The sequence below is a fragment of the Sturnus vulgaris genome, chromosome 26 (assembly GCF_052056855.1).
Source record: "Sturnus vulgaris isolate bStuVul1 chromosome 26, bStuVul1.hap1, whole genome shotgun sequence".
Classification (NCBI taxonomy): domain Eukaryota; kingdom Metazoa; phylum Chordata; class Aves; order Passeriformes; family Sturnidae; genus Sturnus; species Sturnus vulgaris.
This window is the reverse complement of record NC_142268.1, coordinates 66,305-89,662: the sequence shown is the minus strand read 5'-3', so window position 1 is coordinate 89,662 and position 23,358 is coordinate 66,305. Positions and strand designations below refer to the sequence as shown.

The 23,358-nt window shown below is 47.5% G+C and overlaps 1 protein-coding gene across 7 annotated transcripts; it reads left to right on the top strand.

Annotated features, from left to right (window-relative positions):
- The first annotated feature begins 5,041 nt into the window (after positions 1-5,041).
- On the top strand, positions 5,042-10,717 carry LOC148221170 (nucleolar pre-ribosomal-associated protein 1-like). 7 transcript variants are annotated; one of them, XM_088179376.1, is made up of 7 exons: positions 5,064-5,415; positions 7,300-7,406; positions 7,500-7,616; positions 8,255-8,393; positions 9,106-9,299; positions 9,528-10,114; positions 10,489-10,717. In XM_088179376.1, the coding sequence occupies exons 2-5, from the start codon at positions 7,401-7,403 to the stop codon at positions 9,237-9,239; spliced, it is 396 nt and encodes a 131-aa protein (XP_088035502.1). In that variant the 5' UTR covers positions 5,064-5,415; positions 7,300-7,400; the 3' UTR covers positions 9,240-9,299; positions 9,528-10,114; positions 10,489-10,717. The 7 variants fall into 7 exon arrangements, 5 of the variants coding, with proteins under 5 accessions (XP_088035499.1, XP_088035502.1, XP_088035501.1 ...); XR_015808544.1 differs by lacking the exon at positions 7,300-7,406 and having other exon boundaries at positions 5,042-5,415; XM_088179373.1 differs by having other exon boundaries at positions 5,063-5,415; positions 7,300-7,616.
- Positions 10,718-23,358: the final 12,641 nt, after the last annotated feature.

Sequence of the window (23,358 nt, the reverse complement as noted above, 5' to 3'; positions counted from 1 at the left end):
CAGCAGTAAGACGCTTTTAGCTTGCTTCTCATAAATTACTTGTAAAAAGCATTTGTACCTAGTGTGTAGCAATTAATATTTCCCCATTTTCTTCCCCCCCGCCCCCCAGTCTCAGGTACTCCTTTTATTTTACCCTTTTCTGTCTTGTAACATCACCTTCCTTTATTTTATTCTATCTTCTGTTCTCAGAACATCGCAGCATCCTCTGTCAATGTGAAAGCATTTGTTCATCCTGTCTTGGAACGGCTGTCAATGTTGCCCTCTTCTGGATCACTTTTTTTTTTTTTTTTTTTTTTTTTTTTTTTTTTTTTTAACAATATGTTGCTAAATGTCAGGAAAATTAATCCACAAACACCAGCGGTTTATGTCCAAAAAGGAAACAGAGGAGTCCTTTTTGCTTTATTCGAATAAAGGGAGAGGCCATGGGACATTCCCCTGGGATCTCTCAAATTTTTGGAGGACGCAGCCTCCTTTTTATCCTATTTTCCCGGCCGCATTTCCCTCTCTCTTTTCCCATTGGCTGAGGTACTTGAGAGGCACAGACTTCCCGGAACGCCTGATACCTGAAATTCCCCTCTAATGTAGAACCCTCCCTTTTAATTTTTAATTCTTATAGAATTCATAGTTTCCCCCCGTTGCTTCTTTCATCTTTCGATATCCAATTTCATTTATCAGCAGCCCCGCAGTTTGTTTGTAAAGGCAAATATCTCTTTCCATTCATCAATCAGTGGAATCCATCCCATTGTTTCTTTTATCTCTCAGTGCTAGCCTTATCTACAGGCTGATCCACAGCTCATTTGTAAAGACAAATTCAACATTCCTCTCAGCTAATAAATGAGAAGTTAGCTGAAAAAAGTAAAAAGTGGATTTTTTTTCTGGTGTGTGTCGGACAATACAGTGGAGAGAATTTGCGGGAGGATGATCGAGGATATCCTATTGTAATATCGTTCTCGGACATTTTACTATTTTAGATCATCAGTTGTATTCTGAAAGAAATCTATTTTAATGATATGTGTACGTTTGCACGAAGTTATAGTTAAATATAGCTTGCGGCTGGGCTCTTTAATGAATAGGGGTATTTTTGGTTTTAATTCAATATTTTATGCTTGTGGTGTGTAGTGTGCTGATTTATTTTTTAATGTTATTTACTACGTGCGCTTTTGTTTTTGAGTGAAGGTAACTTTCTGGATGGTTTTGTATTTGAGGCAGAATGAATTGAAGTAGGTTTTTAAAACTGATTTTTCATATGTACGATGGGGAGTTTAGTAGGGGCAGCTCTGATGGTGGGGGCTTGGTTGTTAATTTTATCAGACGGCTTTTGTTAGATACAGCTTTTAATTCTGGAAAGTTTTTTTTTCTAATGTCGTGCTTTGAAGGTGGTTTTCGAGGATGTATGGTATAGCTTTATTTTGTTTGTAGATGGTGTATGATAAGGGCTATGGTCTATTTATCTAATGCCATGTTTTTTCATTCAGGTGTTGATAAGGGAGTTCTTGAATGGCGTTTTGTGTTGTTTTTGTTTTTGGTGGGGCGTTGTTTTTAAAGGATACCTTGATAAGGTTTGCCGATGGCGTTCTAGCCTGTAGCATAAGGCATAGGGTAGTTTTTGAATTATTTTGTGGTGGCTTTGATTCTTGCCAGTATGTAGTGTTTGTTTGAGGTAATGCTGTGTAGCTAATTTCTGTTTTCTTATTAATATTAGAATTGGAGTGTTGTAGTATATGGGCTGTTATTATATCCTAGGGGTTCTATTTATTTGGTTGGATTGTTTTCTAGTTATGGATAATTTTTCTCAAAAAACCATTTTCAGAATTTCAGGCGTGACACAAAAGAACACTCAGATTGCTGGAAGGGAAACGTGTGCCCAGATTGTCTCGAAGCAGTGCTGCTGTCGGTTCTCGTTCAGTTGTGTCTTCTGAAAATGAGACTGTTGTATTCATTGCGCTGTGCTAAACACTTGTCATTCTCCCAATGCCAGGAAACAGATGAAGCTTGAAGAAAGAGGAAGGAATTTGGAAGCGTACAAACAAGCTGAGAAGAGGTTCAGAGATCAGGGTGCTCGCTGGCAGCAGGGGCTGGGGTTAGGGCTGAGCAGGAGCAAAGCCGGAGCACATCAACCTCACCTCGTGTTTTCTCGGGGGCTTTATGGCCCTGGCAAGAGAGAGATGTTCACTGATGAGTCCCAGGCCGAGCCGTGAGCACAGCATGTTGTGTTGGAGCTGGGGTTTTTTTTTGAGACGTTCAGCAGCCACACTCTCTAGTCAAGAGTCCTGAGGTTTGTTGCTGCTCCACTTTCATCCTCATATCCAGCTTCCAGCCCTTTTCTTCTCTCTGTCCAGTGTGTCTTTTGTGTTCCTTTCTTGTCCTGTGTGCTCCCCATCCCATTCCCGTTCCCTACGGGGGGGGAGGGTGTGGAGACTGGGGGCTCCGACGTGGTTTGGGGCACCCCAAGGTCCCTGGGAAAGGGAGCCGGGCTGCGCTGGAGGAGCAGGTGAGTCGGGCATGGGGGGGGGGGGGGGGGGGGGGGGTCATGCTGGGTGCCAGAACATTGACAGGGAGGGGTGGGTGTAGAATGCATGAAAAACAGAAGAAAAACAGAACCATAAAAAATAGCTAAATATAGTCTAAAAGGAATGTTTAAATGCTTTTTATTTGGGTAGAGGCACGGTTTTTATAGCTAATATAAAAATAAAATATAAAGAATAGAAATAGATTGGTATACATGTAAAATATAATGAAATATAAGTAGCAAATATCTATGAAAAATCTAGTGTATAACAGAAATAATGCAAATATAAGAATATGTATAAATATAAAATAGAGCTATGAGAATGGTAATAAGAATGGGGTAAAACATCAGTGAGAAATGGAAAAAAACCACATGAAAAATGGTGGGAAAATCAGTGAGAAATGGAGAAAAATCAGTGAAAAACGGGGGGGGGAATCTTTGAAAAATGGGGAAAAAAATCAGTGAGAAATGGGGGAAAAAAAATCCATGAAAAATGGGGGAATAAATCAGTGAGAAACGGGGAAAAGTGGGGGAAAAAATAATTGAGAAATGGGGAAAAAATCAGTGAGAAATGGGGGAAAAGTCGATGAAAAATGGGGGAATATTCAGTGAGAAATGGGGGGGGGGGGGAATCAGTGAGAAATGGGGAAAAAATCCATGGAAAACAGGGAAACAATCCATGGGCAATGGCGGGAACAGAGCGAGCTGTTGTCGCTCGTGCTGTGGTGGCCGATGCTGTGGGGAAAAAATAAGTGAAAAATGGGGGCAATAATCAGTGATAAATGGGGAGAAAATCAGTGATTAATGGGCGGAAAAATGAATGAAAAATGGAAGGAAAAATTCAGAGAGAAATGGGGGCAAATATCAGTGATAAATGGGGAAAAAAATCAGTGATTAATGGGGGGAAAAATGAATGGAAAATGGGGGGAAAATTCAGAGAGAAATGGGGGCAAAAATCAGTGAGCAATGGGGGGGAAAATCGGGAAATATCCATGGAAAAATGGGGGGAAAAAATCAGTGAGAAATGGGGGAAAAAATCAGTGAGAAATGGGGGAAACATCATGGTGAAATGGGGAAAAAAAATCTTTGATAAATTGGGGAAACAAATCATTGAGAAATGGGGGGAAAAAATCAGTGAGAAATGGGGAAAATATGGGAAAAAATCCACGAAAATTGCGGGAAAAAATGCATGAAAAATTGGGGAAAAATCAGTAAGAAATGGGGGAAAAAATCCATGAAAAATGGCGGGAAAAATCAGATCGGCGATCGATAGCTAATGCGTGCCTATGGATTAGATCGGCGATCGATTGATCACGACTACCGATCGATTATATCGGCGTTCGATTGCCAATGCCTGCCGATCGATTAGATCGGCGATCGATTGATCGCGCCTGCCGATCGATTAGATCGGCGATCGATTGGTAATGCCTGCCGATCGATTAGATCGGCGATCGATTGATCGCGCCTGCCGATCGATTAGATCGGCGATCGATTGATCGCGCCTGCCGATCGATTAGATCGGCGCTCGATTGCTAATGCCTGCCGATCGATTAGATCGGCGATCGATTGCTAATGCCTGCCGATCGATTAGATCGGCGATCGATTGATCGCGCCTGCCGATCGATTAGATCGGCGTTCGATTGCTAATGCCTGCCGATCGATTAGATCGGCGATCGATTGATCGCGCCTGCCGATCGATTAGATCGGCGATCGATTGCTAATGCCTGCCGATCGATTCGATCGGCGATCGATTGCCAATGCCTGCCGATCGATTAGATCGGCGATCGATTGCTAATGCCTGCCGATCGATTAGATCGGCGATCGATTGCCAATGCCTGCGGATCGATTAGATCGGCGATCGATTGATCGCGCCTGCCGATCGATTAGATCGGCGATCGATTGATCGCGCCTGCCGATCGATTAGATCGGCGACCGATTGCCAATGCCTGCCGATCGATTAGATCGGCGATCGATTGCTCATGCCTGCCGATCGATTGCTAATGCACACTATTTGCACACTCCTTGCACACCCTTTGCACTCATACAGAGGCAGGAGGTTTGTCAGTTCTGGTCGGGGTTTTTTGGGGCGTTCATTCCGGGGGATTTCCTCAAGGATTGGGACACTCCTTGATTCCATCCCTTGCCTGTCTCCCAAGCGCCACCTTGTGGGCAGAGCGCGGTACTGCGCGCCTGCCTCTCCCAAGATGGCGGCTCGGGTGTCGCGCCCCCGACCTTCTAACTCTGGCTGCAAAAGGAGGGTGGCACAGCAAGGAGCCCGCTCGCTCTAGTGGGATGCCTGCGCACGACGCCGACACCGATCCCACGGGTGCGATTTTCGGCGGCGTTTCCAATCGTGCGGACATCTCCTTCAGCCCGCTTCGGCCCGGGGAAGAGGGGCGGGGCCGCCAGCGATGGTGCCGGCGCAGCCCGGGCAGGCTCGGGGCGGAGCCGGGGCTTGGCGAGGCGGGGCACGGAGGTCCCGGGGACGGGACCGGGCGGGGCCGGGGCGGTGCTTTAGGGGCGGTCCCCAGTGGTCCCGGGCGGCACCGGGGGCGGGGCCGGGTGATCCCGGAGCGGTACCGAGCTGTGCTGGGGACGGTGCTGCAGGGGCGGTGCCGGGCCCGCCTCAGGGTGATTGAATGCCCAGAAATCGCCTCCTCTGCCCCGTGCTCACACTGAGCTGCGGGCTGCAGCGTGCTGTCGGAGCTCCGCACACAGCACGGATTTGGGCTTCCCCTCCTCTCAAACCCTCTCCCCCTTCTTCCTCCTCCTCATCTTCCCCTTTTTCCTCTCCCTCCGCCTCGCCCCCCTCCCCGGGCCCCTGACTCCCCCCGGGATCCCCTCCTCCGGAGGCGGCCCTTCCGAACCGACCCCCCCTCCAAGCCCCGGAGCTCGAGACCATTAAGGTAAGCTTTGGAATTGAAATATCAGGATATTCACTGGCCTGAAATTTCAGGATTGTACGATTTTTTCTTGAAGCAGTTGCCTTTGCTGCAGGATTGTGTGGTCACCAGTCTCCTTTCCTGTGACTCTTGTTGAAATTTGCTGTCAGATAACCGGCTAGTAACGAAATATTTGACAGAAATCAATGCTGTGAACGGACTTCACTGCAGCAGTTGATGAAAGAGCAAAGAAAATGTCTGTCGTGTTTACGCACCCCCCCGAGGCTGAATGAATTCTGATACTGTAATAAATCAGTGCAGTTGGTGCCTGCAAAGGTCTTGACATTGATCAAGAAGATATTACTTTGGATTTTTACTTTTTATCAGCGTTTCTTTAATCTGTACTTCAGCACTCTAGCCTTTCATAAGTCTTCTCCGGTTTCCTCTGGCCCTGCAGAGTAGTCCTCTCTGTTATTGTCTGATCCCAGCTTTGATGCAAGGAGGACTTTTTGTCTTGAAAATTAGCATCCCCCTCCGCATATTTAAATTAGTTATTTGACTTTTGAGAAAAAGCTGGTCAGCTCGAAGTCCACCAGACACCAGAGGCTGCTGTTTTTAGCACCTTATTCAAAGAGGGCATCCTTTAGTTACCTAAGGAGGGGTAGAGATTTACCCCTAGGAATAAGGAATAAATGCAAGCAGACTGTCCTGCCAAGAAAAAAATCCAGTTACAGTGACTGAATTCGGGTTTAGTTGCCCTTGATCCTTGCAAGGGATTAAAGGCAGGTTCACTTGGTCTCCCAGCAATGAATGTCTCAACCGAAAGCTGCTCAAAATGTGCCGTTTTTCTGATGGTTTTGGATTCTTTTGCCAGGTGGGAACATGGACTGCTTGACTTGTTCCTGTGTCCACTTTCCACTTCAGTCCTTTGCATTTTCTCTGAAGGGAAAGCAGGAACAGGGAAGTTGGGGCAGTTCCGTCAGCAGAAAGGCTGCTAAGAATAGATGGTAAGGACTTACTTTTCTGCACAGTGCCATGTAACTGAAGGCTCGTTTTTGGATTTCACATTCTGTTCCTGCCCGGTTTTGTGAGAGCTGCAGGTGCATTTCTGTTTCCAGACCCTGCCAAAAATAGTCGCTTATATTATAATGAATCCTTTTTCCTTCATGTTTTCTTGCTTGAAATGAATTCCCCTGTCAGACTGATGTGAGCAGCAGTTATTTTTAGAGCTGCTGGTGTTGTACACGGAGTAACTGTAGAACAAATGAGTTGTGATGGCTTCCTTGTATTTGATGTGTGGAGAGGAGCAAAGGCACAGATTCATCCTGTGTAATTGCAGTCGTCCAACGTAGGTGCCAGGGTCGGGAAGCTGGGCAAGGTTTCCTCTCTTGCTGGGCCTTAGGGGGAGGGAGCTGAACCATGGTGTCACTCGGATTCCTTCCTCTTCTCCCTCCTCCTTTCTTGCTTGTAGAGCTGGAGCTCGGGGTCACCGAGTTTGGGTGCTCGCAGTCAGAGCCTGAATTTGGAGAGCAGGAAAGCGGGGGGAAGTTTCTAGGCACGTCAAAGCCTGTCTCTAGGGTGTGGGACTTGTTGGTCTTCCTCACCACCCCCAGCAACTTGCACTTCTCTCTGGACCTTGCTGTGGTCACAGCCCACTGCTCATTTATGTGACTGTTCATCCGTCTGCCTGATTGCTTTAAGTACAAGTAGCCTGATTCAGGTTTAATTTAGCAATGATTTTCCTCTGTTTCATCGGTAGTTTTCTAAAACTCCCCTACAGGCTATTTTGAAGGTGCTTTTTTTTTTTTTAACTGCCTGTGATGATAGAAAGCTGTACGGCCCTCTGAAAGCAGTATAACCTGCTTTCCAGAAATTACAGAAGTAGGATTTTTATTGTCCACTATGCAGCTGAAGTCCCCCTAGTGAGCCTCTTGAACTGAGGGTGAGGAGAGCGGCAGATACGCCTCCTCATCAACCTGCTCTTCTTTTCGTTCCTAAAAGAAGGAAGCATGAAGGTAACTATAGAAAAAGATCTGCATCCCTCGGGGTTTTGTATTTTAGGTGTTTTGAGGTTTATTTACACACCTCCTCCTTTGTTTCCTGGACAGGTTTTACGTGACAGTGGAGCGTTTGAGTACACGTGGAAGGAGCTTTCAATTTGGCTGGAGCACTTGGATAATACAAAAGAAGACCAGAAGGAAGCAGTGATTCAGTTTTTGGAAAAGGTAACGGTGTTCAAATCAGCTGGATAAAAAAATGCAAAGAATAGTGTTAGTGGAAACTGGAGGTCTTGTTGCTATTGTTGAGAAACCTGTCAAAGACCAGCGAATGAATTCTGAGAAAAGCCTTGTTTGGGATTCTTTATACGGAGGTGGCATCCTTCTTGTGTTCAGTGGGAGGGCAGCCAAATGATTTGTAGGAAAATGAAATCCAAAAAGATCAGCTGTTATTACAGCATTGTCGGTGTAAGGGTAGAGTGGTGTAGGTGTGGGTAGCTTTGATCTCCTCTTTAGGTGCCAACATTATCAGAGCTCAGTAGATGGTGGTCCTTGACAAGGAAAGGTGACACTTGCTGTTTACTCTTCAGGATGTTGAATGCCCAGTGCTCTGCCTCCACTGTGGTCTGCCCAGGTACTCGGTGTGTGGTCGCAGTCTAGGTGCCAAGTTGTGGTGGGTTTTTGTTTTTCCATCAGTGTGGCCTGTAGAGCAGGAACTGTAGACAGAATCCTGCAGAAGTGCTATGGAAGTTGTCCTCATAAAAGCTGCCCAGCTTTCAGCACGTGGTCGTTCTCAGTACCGTGTGGTTCCCCTGCACTTGCCAGCCAGCAGGTGCACTTACCTTTCTCCCCACCTTTGCTGACAGATCCTGCTGAAGCTGGTGACCAACCCCTGTCCCTACACTGACAAGGCAGCAGACCTGGTTCAGGCAGCCAGCACGCTCCAGGTGGCTCTGTTTAAACAGGACTCTGATAACATCAGCATCCCCGTCTCTCACATTGATGGTATGTGGTAACCTGTCAACATCCCAACTCCATGACTTGGGGATACACTTTCTAGCCCTAATCAGCAAACTGGGGATGGATAACTCTGGCAATCCTGTTAAGTAAGGGCCCTCCAGGATTCAGCTCTCCACGTGTTCTTGGTATCAGAAGTCGAAGTGGAATTGCCAAGTTGCCGCTTTACCTCTGAAAGTAATTTCTGCCGTGGCTGTGCCACTTGAACGGTATTTGAAATCTCTCTTCATGCTCTTGCAGCAGCGTTTTTGAACTCAAATGGAAATCTAGCCCTTCTGCCTGGGACTGTTGACAGAGTCATGGAATCCCAGAGTGGTTTGGCCGGCAAGGCTCCTTAAATCTCATCCAGTTCCAGCCCTGCCATGAACAGGGACACCTTTCAGTAGCCCGGGCTGCTCCAAGCCCCAGTGTCCAGCCTGGCTTTGGACACATCCAGGGATCCAGGAGCAGCCGCAGCTGCTCCGTGCTGGACAGCAGCATTGAAAGGCAGAGTGAAGGTTCAGCTGTAATTTAGGGGTTGCACTTAACGTTGTATTGTGTGACAAATGTGGCTTTCATACTTTTTTTTATTTTTTATTATTTTTTTTTTAATTAAAAAGAATTAAAAAGATGCCTTGTATTCCTGGAGTGTTGCATTCTACGTCTGTTGTTTTTCCTGTTAGTCTGGATTCTTGCTTTGATGTTTTTCTTCACTTATTAGATGTCCTGGATATGGTGGATGTCCTGATCGAGGACAGTGATGGCTTTGATGAAGAAATTGGGTTCTCTTTAAATGAAGACGTGATCATTTCCCTTCAGTGCTGTTGTCCCTGCTGCATTAGAAGCCAGGAATGAACAAGTCCACGTGGGCCTGGATGCTGATCCCTCTTGCTGGTCCATGACAGCATGTGACAGGTGAGATTTCCAGGTGTCTGATTTAGCAGGAAACTGGTTTGTTCCTTCTTGTGAGGAGGCTCATTGGCTTTGCATGGGCAACGCCACTCCACGTTTTCCATGTAGGAACAGAGCTGGGGAGCTGTTTGAAAACAGAGTCCCAGAGGTAAACAGCTTGGCTCAGTATTTCTGTGTGGGAATAGAAGAATATCTGTGTCTTCTGATTTTTCTCTCGTCTTTCTTCCACAGGTGTTTTTGTATTCCTGACTTGGGTTTCCATCGGGGACACGTGGCTTGGAGCTCAGGAGCCGGATCTGTTCCTTGCCCACGGCAGATTGGTCTGCACTAGTGCAGGTGAGGAATTACAGGACGGCTTGGGAACTCGGAAACAAGGAGAAGCAAGTCTTATGTGTCTTTGCAAAAAGATTTGGCTACCACAGGGCATTAATTCAGGGAGTTAAGACTTCATCTTTAACGTTCTGTGCTCTGCCAGCATCACTGCGAGCCCTGAAAGCCTCCTGAGCTGTTCTCATACAGACCTATCTTGTTTGGTCAAAAAAAAATCTTAGTTTAGTTTCGTCCAAGAAAAGTTACTACTCTGTGCGAGCTCATGGGGAAGCTTTTATTCAGCATCTCTCAGTGGGACATTGAAAGTCCAACTTCCCATTTCTTGCACAGTCTGAGAGGCAGTATTACTTTCTATCATTTTTATCACAGGCATTTTAAACTTTTTGAGGAACCGGCAGGACTGTTTGTGCGGAGGCGTGCGGTTCACAGCCATCCTCTGTCCAACGTAGGATGGGAAAAAAAGGCTGGAGAGCTTCCTACAAGGGGCTGTAAGTGCAAATGACCAGGCGCCCGGGGTTTAGTCATGATGATTTAGTATTTCTTAAAAGACTCTGATTGATTTCATGATGCCAAAACCAGTATGGATAGAAGACTGAAGTCGGGAATCACGATGGTCTCCTTGGGTTTAAAAAGCTTTAATGGTGTTTCAAGACATTTGTATGAGACCTGGTTTGTTTTTTCTTACCCTTTTATTCAATCAAAAAAAAAAAAAAAAAAAAAAAGCCTTGATCCATCACTGCTGCTGTGATGTGTGACAAATGCCTGTCCTCCCTCCACGTGGAACAGGTGAGAGGTGGAACTGAAGCCCAAAGAGTTTTCTGCCCACTGATAATATGTGAGTCATATTGGGAATTCTCTGCAGAATGGCAACAGTTGTTCTTGAATGTGGCCATGAGGGGAGTGGAACATGGCAGCCCGGGTCTGAGAAGGTGCAGTGCCAGAAGGAGAAGCTTTGAAATGTAAATCAGGATTGATTCAGGTGACTCGCGACCGCGTGCTGTGCCCAGGTCCTTAGTAGAAATACTGTGCAGGGAAAAGCCAGAGCTGCCTGTGCTATGAGCTGAATTTTTTATTGGGGGGGGGGGGGGGGGCGGTGTGTGAAATAAGAATGAGGTGCAAATGAGAGAATTGCTTGTGTGTGTGAATATTCTTGTCCTAAAGGAGCGCTGCCCGGTGCTCCTCCCTTGCTGTGCCCCTCTCCTGGTGAGCCTCTGTCCTGCTGGCCGTGCCTCTCTGTCTCCGTGCCTGTGCTGCTCCTTGCCCGTCTTTGCCCGCCCCGCACGGGCTGTGCTCGCTTCCTCTCTGGCTCCTGGGTTCCCTCTTTGTCATGGTACCCCTCAGTCCTTGCTGTGTGTTTGGCACTCTCTGTCTTTTCTCCGTCCTTCTCTGTGCCTCTGTGGTGCTCCCTGTGCCGTTGTTTCCCGTGGGATCCTTGTGTCCCGGTCACTGTCTGTCCTAGGGTGATGTTATGGTGTTTCTATCTCCAATCATGTGTCCTGATTATGTTTGGTATTATGTCCTGTGCTTCCAGGACTGACTCTGAGAGTGAAGCTTTGTTTTGTCTTGTTATCAGCCGGCTCACCTCCCCCATGGTCTATGTTTAGGAGAGGTTTTAGGAGAGGTTTTAGCTCGGTTTGCTTGCCTGCTTGCTTGCCTGCTTGCTTGCTTGCTTGCTTGCCTGCTTGCTTGCCTGCTTGCTCGCTTCTGCCTCTTTTTCTTTCCTTCGCTTTGCCCTTGCTTTTTTCTTATTAGTTAGTTCAGCTAGGCAGTCCAACTTTTTCCCTGGACTGTTTTCTCTTCCACCCCGTCCCCTCCCTCTCCTGGATACCATCTGAACCTGTTCCGGACGGGGACCTGGGAAACCCCAAGAAACACCGGGAGTCTACACTCTGTCACCTGCAGCAGCCATTCCCAAGCGCCAGAGACTGATAACTGGGCGACCACTCGCCAGAGAGACTGAACTCGTCATCCCTTCAGAACGGTGAAAGAGTTTTTTGTCAGCTGGTGTTGTCTTTTTTCCCTGTGCTGGGGAGTGTCTTGCTTGTTAAATAAAGAGGTTTTTTTCTCCCACTCTTCTCCGAGGAAATTCTTCCCGAACCCGGTGGGGTGGGGGGGAGGAGTCGTGGGGTTTGCTGTCTGGGGGCTCCTTCTGGAGGTTTTCCCCCAAATTTGCCCAAAACCAGGACACTGTCCCTGTTCATTTTTAATCCCTCCCTCTTGTGCTGCCCATCCAGCATGCCAGGGGTTTCTTTTCGTTTTTTGGTTATTTTTCGTTTTCATTTTTCTTCTTCTTTTTTTTTTTTTAGGGGGGGTTCCATTTCATCGTGCACCTTGATGTTGATTTTCTTCCCGTGTCCTCTCTGCTGCCCCTCCTCCTTTCTGCCCCTTGTCCCCTGTGTCTGCAGGGCTGGGGAGGAACTTCAGCCCTTGTGGGGGTTGCCCTCCCTTTTCTGGTGTCAGCAGAGTCACTTTCTGTGGGATGGACACATGGGAGGGGTTGCAGTCAAGTGCCCTGCTGCTGTCCAGGGCAGTTGGAGTCGTTCTGTGCCTTCTTTGGGGTGAGGAAAAAAGGCTGAGGGGGGCTCCGACGTGGTTTGGGGCACCCCAAGGTCCCTGGGAGAGGGAGCCGGGCTGCGCTGGAGGAGCAGGTGAGTCGGGCATGGGGGGGGTCATGGTGGGTGCCAGAACATTGAGAGGGAGGGGTGGGTGTAGAATGCATGAAAAACAGAACCTTAAAAAACAGCTAAATATAGTCTAAAAGGAATGTTTTATTGGTTTGTGTTTGGATAGAGGTAGGGTTTTTTTATAGATACTGTAAATATAAAAGATAAAGAATAAAAATATAGAAGCAAATATAAGAAACCAATATATAAATATATTACATTACATTATATTTTGTTATGAAAATAGAAATATATAAATATTTAGACTTTAAAAGGAATGTTTTATTGTTTTTTATTTGGTTAGAGGAGGGTTTTTAATAAATAATATAAATAATATTGGCAAAAATATACAAATATGCAAAAATAGATACTGACATAAAATTATTATAACTATATATGCATATATATATGTAAGTATAAATCTATAGAAATAAATATAAATATAAAATACATGTATGTAGTATGTAATATAAATAATTTATCGATTTTAATATGTTATATTAAATAGTATGTTATAATAGAATGTAAATAGCATATAGTATATTAATATACTAGTAAAAACTACATTAAATAGTATATAAATATAGAATACACAATATAGACATATAAATCTACAGATATAAATATGAAAACTAAATAGAAAAATATATTCAAATAGAATTTAAAATAATGGAGTTTTTTGTTTCTATTTGGTTAGAGGCAGAGCTTTTAAAGAAATAATATTAAAAACTATGAACCTCCAAATATAGATGGATATAGATAAAATAGAAATACCATTAGTAATATAAATCTATGTATATAATGAATAATAAAATAATATTGTATATATGATAAATAGAATAGCAATTAAATTGAATATATGAAATATGTCTAGATTATGACTATAAATTAAATATTAAAAAATAGATGATTTCTATATATAAAAGGGTTTTTTTTTTCATTTGGTCAGAGGCAGGGCATTTTTAGTTTGGGTCGGGGTTTTTTTGGGGCGTTCATTGAGAGGATTTTATGACGGGTGGGGACTCTGGTGCTTGGAACTCTCTCCCTTCTCTGTCTGTCCCTGACAGGGCGGCAGTGCCGGGCTGAGTTGGGCGGCAGTGCTGCCGCCGTGTGGACACAGGCGGGTACTGCACCGTGCCCCTCTCAGGATGGCGGAAGGGCCCGCGGGCCGGGACCCAGCCCTGCGGCAGCGCTCAAGATGGCGGCCTCTCTAGGACCCCGGCGGATAGGCGTCTACGTAAAACGCCTGCCCGCGCCCCGCCGGCGCCCTCACGCCCGCGGCACCGCGGACCGCGCGGCCGTTGTCGGCACGCTCTGAAACGTCCGGGAAAATTGTCGGCGAGCGGATCGGCGTCGGCGATGTAATCAGGCATCTTATGCCTACACACCGGGGTCCTGATTTTTTCCCGCCCTTTCTGCCGCCATTTTGGGAAGGTCAGGCGGGGTGCCGCCCGAGGCGCCATTTTGAGAGTGCGGACACACTCAAGATGGCGGCCTCTCTAGGACCCCGGCGGATAGGCGTCTACGTAAAACGCCTGCCCGCGCCCGCCGCGCCCTCACGCCCGCGGCACCGCGGACCGCGCGGCCGTTGTCGGCACGCTCTGAAACGTCCGGGAAAATTGGCGACGAGCGGATCGGCGTCGGCGATGTAATCAGGCATCTTATGCCTACACACCGGGGTCCTGATTTTTTCCCGCCCTTTCTGCCGCCATTTTGGGAAGGTCAGGCGGGGTGCCGCCCGAGCCGCCATTTTGAGAGTGCGGACACACTCAAGATGGCGGCCTCTCTAGGACCCCGGCGGATAGGCGTCTACGTAAAACGCCTGCCCGCGCCCGCCGCGCCCTCACGCCCGCGGCACCGCGGACCGCGCGGCCGTTGTCGGCACGCTCTGATACGTCCGGGAAAATTGTCGGCGAGCGGATCGGCGTCGGCGATGTAATCAGGCATCTTATGCCTACACACCGGGGTCCTGATTTTTTCCCGCCCTTTCTGCCGCCATTTTTGGCAGGTCAGCCGGGGTGCCGCCCGAGGCGCCATTTTGAGAGTGCGGACACACTCAAGATGGCGGCCTCTCTAGGACCCCGGCCGATAGGCGTCTACGTAAAACGCCTGCCCGCGCCCGCCGGCGCCCTCACGCCCGCGGCACCGCGGACCGCGCGGCCGTTGTCGGCACGCTCTGACACATCCGGGAAAATTGTCGGCGAGCGGATCGGCGTCGGCGATGTAATCAGGCATCTTATGCCTACACACCGGGGTCCTGATTTTTTCCCGCCCTTTCTGCCGCCATTTTTGGCAGGTCAGCCGGGGTGCCGCCCGAGGCGCCATTTTGAGAGTCCCGACACGCTCAAGATGGCGGCCTCTCTAGGACCCCGGCGGATAGGGGTCTACATAAAACGCCTGCCCGCGTTCGCCGGCATAAAAATAAATATGCATAAATATAAACTTAGATATAAACATGCACAAACGTTAACCTGCATAGATATAAACATAAACATAAACATAAACATAATCATAAACATGCAAAACAATAATAATAAATATAAATATAAACATAATTAGAAATAGAAATACAAACATTAATAAAATCAGTGAGAAATGGGGTAAAATCAGTGAGAAATGGGGGGGAAAACCCATGAAAAATGATGGAAAAATCAGAGAGAAATGGGGGAAAAATCGGTGAGGAATGGGGAAAAAGATCAACGAGAAATTGGGAAAAATCAGTCAGAAGTGGGGGATAAAAATCAGTGAGAAATGGGGAAAAAAATCAGTGATTAATGGGCGGGAAAATGCATGAAAAATGGGGGGAATAATTCCGAGAGAAATGGGGGCAAATATCAGTGAGAAATGGGGGGGAAAATCAGGAAATATCCATGAAAATTGGGGGAAACATCCATGAAAAATGGCGGAAAAAATCAGTGAGAAATGGGGAAAAATGGGGAAAAAGGAGTGATAAATGGGGGAAAAAATCAGTGAGAAATGGGGAAAAATGGGGAAAAAATCCACGAAAAATGGGGGGAAAAATCCATGAAAAATCAACGGAAAAATCAGTGAGAAATGGGGAAAACATCATGGTGAAATGGGGAAAAAATCAGAGAGAAATGGGGAAAAATCATTGAAAAATGGGGGATAAAAATCAGTGAGAAATGGGGGGGAAATGGGGAAAAAAATCTTTGATAAATTGGGGCAAAAATCATTGAGAAATGGGGAAAAAAATCAGTGAGAAATGGGGAAAATTTGGGAAAAATCCACGAAAATTGCGGGAAAAAATGCTTGAAAAATTGGGGAAAAAATTCCGAGAGAAAATCCCCGGGAATCCCCGGGAAAATCCCCCCGGAATCCCCGAGAAAATCCCCCGGAATTCCCCGGGAAAATCCCCCTGAATTCCCCGAGAAACTCATCCCGGAATCCCCGTGATAATCCGTCCGCTATCCCCGAGAAAATCCCCCAGGAATCCCCCAGAAAATCTCCCCGAAATCCCCGGGATAATCTCCCCGGAATCCCCGAGAAAATCCGCCCCGAATCCCCTGGAAGATTCCCCCGGAATCCCCGAGAAAATCCCCCGGAATTCGCCGGGAAAATCCCCCCGGAATCCCCGAGAAAATCCCCCCAGATTCCCCGGAAAATCCCCCCGGAATACTCTGCAATATCCCCCCGGAATCCCCTGGATAATCCCCCCGGAATCCCCGAGAAAATCCCCCCGGAATCCACGTGAAAATCCCCCCGGAATACTCGGCAAAATCCCCCCGGAATCCCCGAGAAAATCCCCCCGGATTCCCCGGGAAAATCGCCCCGGAAAACCCGAGAAATTCTTCCAGGAATTCCCTGGGAAAATCCCTCCGGAATCCCCATGAAAATCCCCCGGAATCCCCGCGAATATCCCCCCGGAATCCCCGGGAAAATCCCCATGAATTCCCCGGGAAAATAATCTCGGAATCCCCGAGAAAATCTCCCCGGAATCACCGAGATAATGGCCCCGGAATACCCGAGAACATCCCCCGGAATTGCCCGAGAAAATCATCCCGTAATCCCCGAGGAAATCCCCCCGGAACACTCGGGAAAATCCCCCCGGAATTCCTCGTAAAATCACCCCGGATACCCCGGGAAAATCCCTCCGGAATCCCCCGAAAAAATCCCCCCGGAATACTCGGGAAAATCCCCCCGGAATCCCCTGGAAAAACCCCCCGGAATCCCCTGGATAATCCCCCAGGAATCCCCTGGATAATCCCCCCGGAATCCCCGATAAAATCCCCCTGGAATCTCCAGGAAAATGCCCCGGGAATACGCGAGAAAATCTCCCCGGAATCCCCGAGAAAAATCCCCCCGGAATCCCCTGGAAAATCCCCCCTGAATCCCCGAGAAAATCCCCCCGGAATCCCCGAGAAAATCCCCCCGGATTCCCCTGAAAATCCCTCGGAATTCCCCGGGGAAATCCTCCCGGAATCCACGAGAAAATCCGCCCGGAATTCCCGGGAAAATCCTCCAGAAATCCCCGAGAAAATCCCCCGGAGTCCCCGGGAAAATCAACCCGGAGTCCGATGGAAAATCCCCCCGGAATCCCCGAGAAAATCCCCCGGAATTCCCCTGGAAAATTCCCCCGGACTCCCCGAGAAATTCCTCCCGGAATCCCCGGGAAAATCCCCCCGGAATCCAGGCGAAAATCCCCCAGAAATCCCCGTGAAAGCCCCCCCGGAATCCCCAAGAAAATCTCCCCGGAATCCCCGAGAAAATTCGCCCGTAATACTCGGGAAAATCCCCCCGGAATCCCCTGGAAAATCCCCCGGAATCCCCTGGAAAATCCCCCCGGAATCCCCGACAAAATCCCCCCGGAATCCCCGGAAAATGCCCCCCGAATCCCCGGGATACTCACCCCGAGATCCCCGGGAAAATCCCCTGGAATTACCAGGGAAAATCCCCCCGCAATCCCAGGGAAAATCCCCCCAGAATCCCCGCGAAAATCGGCCCCGAATCCCCTGGAAAATTCCCCCGGAATCCCCTGGATAATCCCCATGGAATCCCTTGGAAAATCCCCCAGGAATCCCCGAGAAAATATGCCCGGAATCCCCTGGAAAATCCCCCTGGAATCGCGGGGAAAATCCCCCCGGATTTCCCGGGAAAAATCCCCCCGGAATCCCCGATAAAATCTCCCCGGAATCCCTGAGAAAATCCCCCCGGAATCCGCGAGAAAATATGCCCAGAATCCCCGATAAAATCCCCCCGGAATCCCCGGGAATATCCCCCAGGAATCGCCGATAAAATCCCCCCGGAATCCCCCAGAAAATCCCCCCGGAATTCCGCGGGAAAATCCCCCCGGAATCCCCGAGAAAAACCTCCCGGAATCCCCGCGAAAATAGCCCCAGACTCCCCGGCATAATCCCCACGAAATCCCCTGGAAAATCCCCCCGGAATTCCCGGGAAAATCCCCCCGGAATTCCTCGTAAAATCCCCCTGGAATCCCCGGGAAAATCCCTCCGGACTCCCCGAAAAAATCCCCCGGAATACTCGGGAAAATCCCCCGGGAATCCCCGAGAAAATCCCCCGGAATTTCCCGGGAAAATCACCCCGGAATCCCCGAGAAAATTCTCCCGAAATACTCGGCAAAATCCCCCAGGAATCCACGGAAAATTCCCCGGAATCCAGGAGAAAATACCCCGGAATCCCCATGAAAATCCCCCCGGAATCTCCGAGAGAATCCCCCGGTATCCCCGCGAATATCCCCCCGGAATCCCCGGGAAAATCCCCATGAATTCCCCGGGAAAATAATCTCGGAATCCCCGAGAAAATCTCCCCGGAATCACCGAGATAATGGCCCCGGAATACCCGAGAACATCCCCCGGAATTGCCCGAGAAAATCATCCCGTAATCCCCGAGGAAATCCCCCCGGAACACTCGGGAAAATCCCCCCGGAATTCCTCGTAAAATCACCCCGGATACCCCGGGAAAATCCCTCCGGAATCCCCCGAAAAAATCCCCCCGGAATACTCGGGAAAATCCCCCCGGAATACTCCTGAAAATCCTCCCGGAATTCCCGAGAAAATCCCCCGGAATTCCCTGAGAAAATCGCCCCGGAATTCCCTGAGAAAATCGCCCCGGAATCCCCGTGAAAATCCCCCCGGAATCCTCGGGAAAATCCCCCAGGAATCCCCTGGAAAATCCCCATGGAATCCCTTGGAAAATCCCCCAGGAATCCCCGAGAAAATATGCCCGGAATCCCCTGGAAAATCCCCCTGGAATCGCGGGGAAAATCCCCCCGGATTTCCCGGGAAAAATCCCCCCGGAATCCCCCAGAAAATCTCCCCGGAATCCGCGAGAAAATATGCCCAGAATCCCCGATAAAATCCCCCCGGAATCCCCGGGAATATCCCCCAGGAACCCCCGATAAAATCCCCCCGGAATCCCCCAGAAAATCCCCCCGGAATCCCCTGGAAAATCCCCCCGGAATTCCCGAGAAAATCCCCCCGGAATCCCCGGAAAATCCCCGCGGAATTCCGGTCCATTTCTGTAGGAGAATAGTTTGTAAGGATAGTGCAGAAGGCACTAGTTGCCAACGAGTTACAGCTGTACTGACTAGCAAGGAGTGGAAACAGCCTTGCCTGCCCAGTGAGGCTGGTTGTTATAAAAGCGTGGGTCAGCTGGCTGCCAGTTTCACTAAGCACAGCTCCAGCTGGAGGTGCAGAGCCTGCTGCAGTGTGGGCTGGAGCCTGCTGGCTGTGCTGCGAGGAGGAAGGGACACGTGGCCGTGCAAGGGATGGACAAGGTGAGAGGATGCTGTGTGTGGGACAGACAGGCTCAGGTGGCTGGGGAAGGGACAGGCTGGGGTTTAGCCAGTCGTACAGAGGAGAGGAGGAGTCGGTGCTGTGTGGAGCTGCCTGTGAGAAAAGGAGTCAGAGTTGCCTCAAAGAAATCTGTGGAGAGAAGGCATGAAAAGTGTGTAATGAAAGACTAATGTTGGTGCCTGTCATGTCTGTCTTGATATAATTGCTACACGTTTTCTCGGAATGCTTGAATTTAGACATAAAATGAAAACTTTATTGTAAGAAAGGAATGCATTTCTCACCAAAGTGGTGTAGGGTGGGGGATCACAACTCACAGATGGCCTGGAAGCGGAACGGCCACAGGGGTTACTGTAACTGGGCCTCCAGTACCAAAGCCCCAGTGGGTTTAAAGGCTAGAGCTGGGCTGGGATTAGCACGGGCTATGCAGCTGGGCTCATGCACAGGTCTGTCAGCACTCCTACCCGAGGACAGTCCCTCACCTAGGGAGAGGTTCTAGGCCTGGAGATGAGGCTGAGTTTGGGAAGGGTGATGAGGACATGGTTAGGGAGGGATGTAAATGCATCTCAAAAGACTTAATTTTGAGGGGTGGCAAGCATTAGCTATAAACCAGGAAGTATTTACAGCTAAAGGCTGGAGGTGGGGGCTGTCTGAGGAGGACAGGACTGTTTAAGGCTGAAGTTGGAAGAGAAACCTTGGTGAAGCTTTTGCGTTAGAAACGGCCTCACCTGCCAAATCAGATTTTTGTCTTCAGGATTGCATGAGTGAGGATGCCACAGCCAAGGAAAAGGTTCAGGTTTGGGAGGCAAAGGCGAGTTAGGCAGGGCTGCAGGGCTGGGGCTTGGCTGTTTCCATACTGCTCAGGGCAGCAAAGGGTAGCTGGCTCACTGGGCCTTGGATCTAGAACTCTTTCTGGAACAAGGTGGAGAGCTGAGGTTCATGCAAGGGGCCAGGAATTCTTTGTCTGACTGGAAAATGCCAGAGGGGCAGTGTGTGACTCGGATAGGATGATATGTTCGTCTGGCGAGAGTCACAAAAGAATATTTTGGTTTACTGATAACTGGGCAGCTCAGAAGTTACTACTTGACTTAGTTGCTGCTCCCATCTGTTGCACACATAAACAGAGCAAAGCAGACGAATTCTCTCGGAGCCTGAGGTCTTTGACTGGCCCTCCAAAAATGCTGCCCGCTAAAAAACAGACGTGGGGGAGGAAAGTTGTCAGATACAATAGAGCAAGAAAAGGACACGGGCTTCAAAGTGCCCTCCAGCAGACCACGGAAGTGACCTGTCTGGAAGTGAAACCAGCAGTCTGCTTCCCCAGCCTCCTGGAAGCCTCTAACAGCTACACAGGCAGTGAGGGGAGAGAACAATTCAACCTAAAAATAATTTTCAGTAGCGTTCTGCACTGCTGTTAAAAATACTGCAACCAGGGAATGTGGTGTGGTGATAACTATTAGGCCTGTAAGTCTGGTAACTGGGGCTTTTAGCTCAAACATCTCGGTATGGCTACTTTGAGCCTTGTAAAAGCTGCGTTAAGTCCAATTTCTTGGGTAGTTCTACTAGCTCTAGCCTTGCTTTTCATCTCCTCAGTAACAAAGCAACTCCCTCTCGAGAATGTTATTTACTTTCCATATGATGTGCCTACCAATTTCTGGAATTGCAAATGTCTTTGGACACATGCGTAAATTTAAGTTTCAAGAAAGCTGTCAAGCTAAAACAAAGGCTTGCCATAATGCAGAAGAAAATGTTTTATGGAAGAACTGAGAGGTCCCTACCTGGGCATAGAATTTGCTATACTAAGGTGTGTTCCAAACGGATCTGCCATCTAAACAAGCAGAAAAATAGTTGGAATGTAGTGAGTTCAATTTAACTACTGCTAGAAATAGGAATTATTAGCAGAGCTTGGAGCATGATATCACTAGCAGCAGTAAGACGCTTTTAGCTTGCTTCTCATCAATTACTTGTAAAAAGCATTTGTACCTAGTGTGTAGCAATTAATATTTCCCCATTTTCTTCCCCCCCGCCCCCCAGTCTCAGGTACTCCTTTTATTTTACCCTTTTCTGTCTTGTAACATCACCTTCCTTTATTTTATTCTATCTTCTGTTCTCAGAACATCGCAGCATCCTCTGTCAATGTGAAAGCATTTGTTCATCCTGTCTTGGAACGGCTGTCAATGTTGCCCTCTTCTGGATCACTTTTTTTTTTTTTTTTTTTTTTTTTTTTTTTAACAATATGTTGCTAAATGTCAGGAAAATTAATCCACAAACACCAGCGGTTTATGTCCAAAAAGGAAACAGAGGAGTCCTTTTTGCTTTATTCGAATAAAGGGAGAGGCCATGGGACATTCCCCTGGGATCTCTCAAATTTTTGGAGGACGCAGCCTCCTTTTTATCCTATTTTCCCGGCCGCATTTCCCTCTCTCTTTTCCCATTGGCTGAGGTACTTGAGAGGCACAGACTTCCCGGAACGCCTGATACCTGAAATTCCCCTCTAATGTATAACCCTCCCTTTTAATTTTTAATTCTTATAGAATTCATAGTTTCCCCCCGTTGCTTCTTTCATCTTTCGATATCCAATTTCATTTATCAGCAGCCCCGCAGTTTGTTTGTAAAGGCAAATATCTCTTTCCATTCATCAATCAGTGGAATCCATCCCATTGTTTCTTTTATCTCTCAGTGCTAGCCTTATCTACAGGCTGATCCACAGCTCATTTGTAAAGACAAATTCAACATTCCTCTCAGCTAATAAATGAGAAGTTAGCTGAAAAAAGTAAAAAGTGGATTTTTTTTCTGGTGTGTGTCGGACAATACAGTGGAGAGAATTTGCGGGAGGATGATCGAGGATATCCTATTATAATATCGTTCTCGGACATTTTACTATTTTAGATCATCAGTTGTATTCTGAAAGAAATCTATTTTAATGATATGTGTACGTTTGCACGAAGTTATAGTTAAATATAGCTTGCGGCTGGGCTCTTTAATGAATAGGGGTATTTTTGGTTTTAATTCAATATTTTATGCTTGTGGTGTGTAGTGTGCTGATTTATTTTTTAATGTTATTTACTACGTGCGCTTTTGTTTTTGAGTGAAGGTAACTTTCTGGATGGTTTTGTATTTGAGGCAGAATGAATTGAAGTAGGTTTTTAAAACTGATTTTTCATATGTACGATGGGGAGTTTAGTAGGGGCAGCTCTGATGGTGGGGGCTTGGTTGTTAATTTTATCAGACGGCTTTTGTTAGATACAGCTTTTAATTCTGGAAAGTTTTTTTTTCTAATGTCGTGCTTTGAAGGTGGTTTTCGAGGATGTATGGTATAGCTTTATTTTGTTTGTAGATGGTGTATGATAAGGGCTATGGTCTATTTATCTAATGCCATGTTTTTTCATTCAGGTGTTGATAAGGGAGTTCTTGAATGGCGTTTTGTGTTGTTTTTGTTTTTGGTGGGGCGTTGTTTTTAAAGGATACCTTGATAAGGTTTGCCCGATGGCGTTCTAGCCTGTAGCATAAGGCATAGGGTAGTTTTTGAATTATTTTGTGGTGGCTTTGATTCTTGCCAGTATGTAGTGTTTGTTTGAGGTAATGCTGTGTAGCTAATTTCTGTTTTCTTATTTAATATTAGAATTGGAGTGTTGTAGTATATGGGCTGTTATTATATCCTAGGGGTTCTATTTATTTGGTTGGATTGTTTTCTAGTTATGGATAATTTTTCTCAAAAAACCATTTTCAGAATTTCAGGCGTGACACAAAAGAACACTCAGATTGCTGGAAGGGGAAACGTGTGCCCAGATTGTCTCGAAGCAGTGCTGCTGTCGGTTCTCGTTCAGTTGTGTCTTCTGAAAATGAGACTGTTGTATTCATTGCGCTGTGCTAAACACTTGTCATTCTCCCAATGCCAGGAAACAGATGAAGCTTGAAGAAAGAGGAAGGAATTTGGAAGCGTACAAACAAGCTGAGAAGAGGTTCAGAGATCAGGGTGCTCACTGGCAGCAGGGGCTGGGGTTAGGGCTGAGCAGGAGCAAAGCCGGAGCACATCAACCTCACCTCGTGTTTTCTCGGGGGCTTTATGGCCCTGGCAAGAGAGAGATGTTCACTGATGAGTCCCAGGCCGAGCCGTGAGCACAGCATGTTGTGTTGGAGCTGGGGGTTTTTTTTGAGACGTTCAGCAGCCACACTCTCTAGTCAAGAGTCCTGAGGTTTGTTGCTGCTCCACTTTCATCCTCATATCCAGCTTCCAGCCCTTTTCTTCTCTCTGTCAGTGTCTTTTGTGTTCCTTTCTTGTCCTGTGTGCTCCCCATCCCA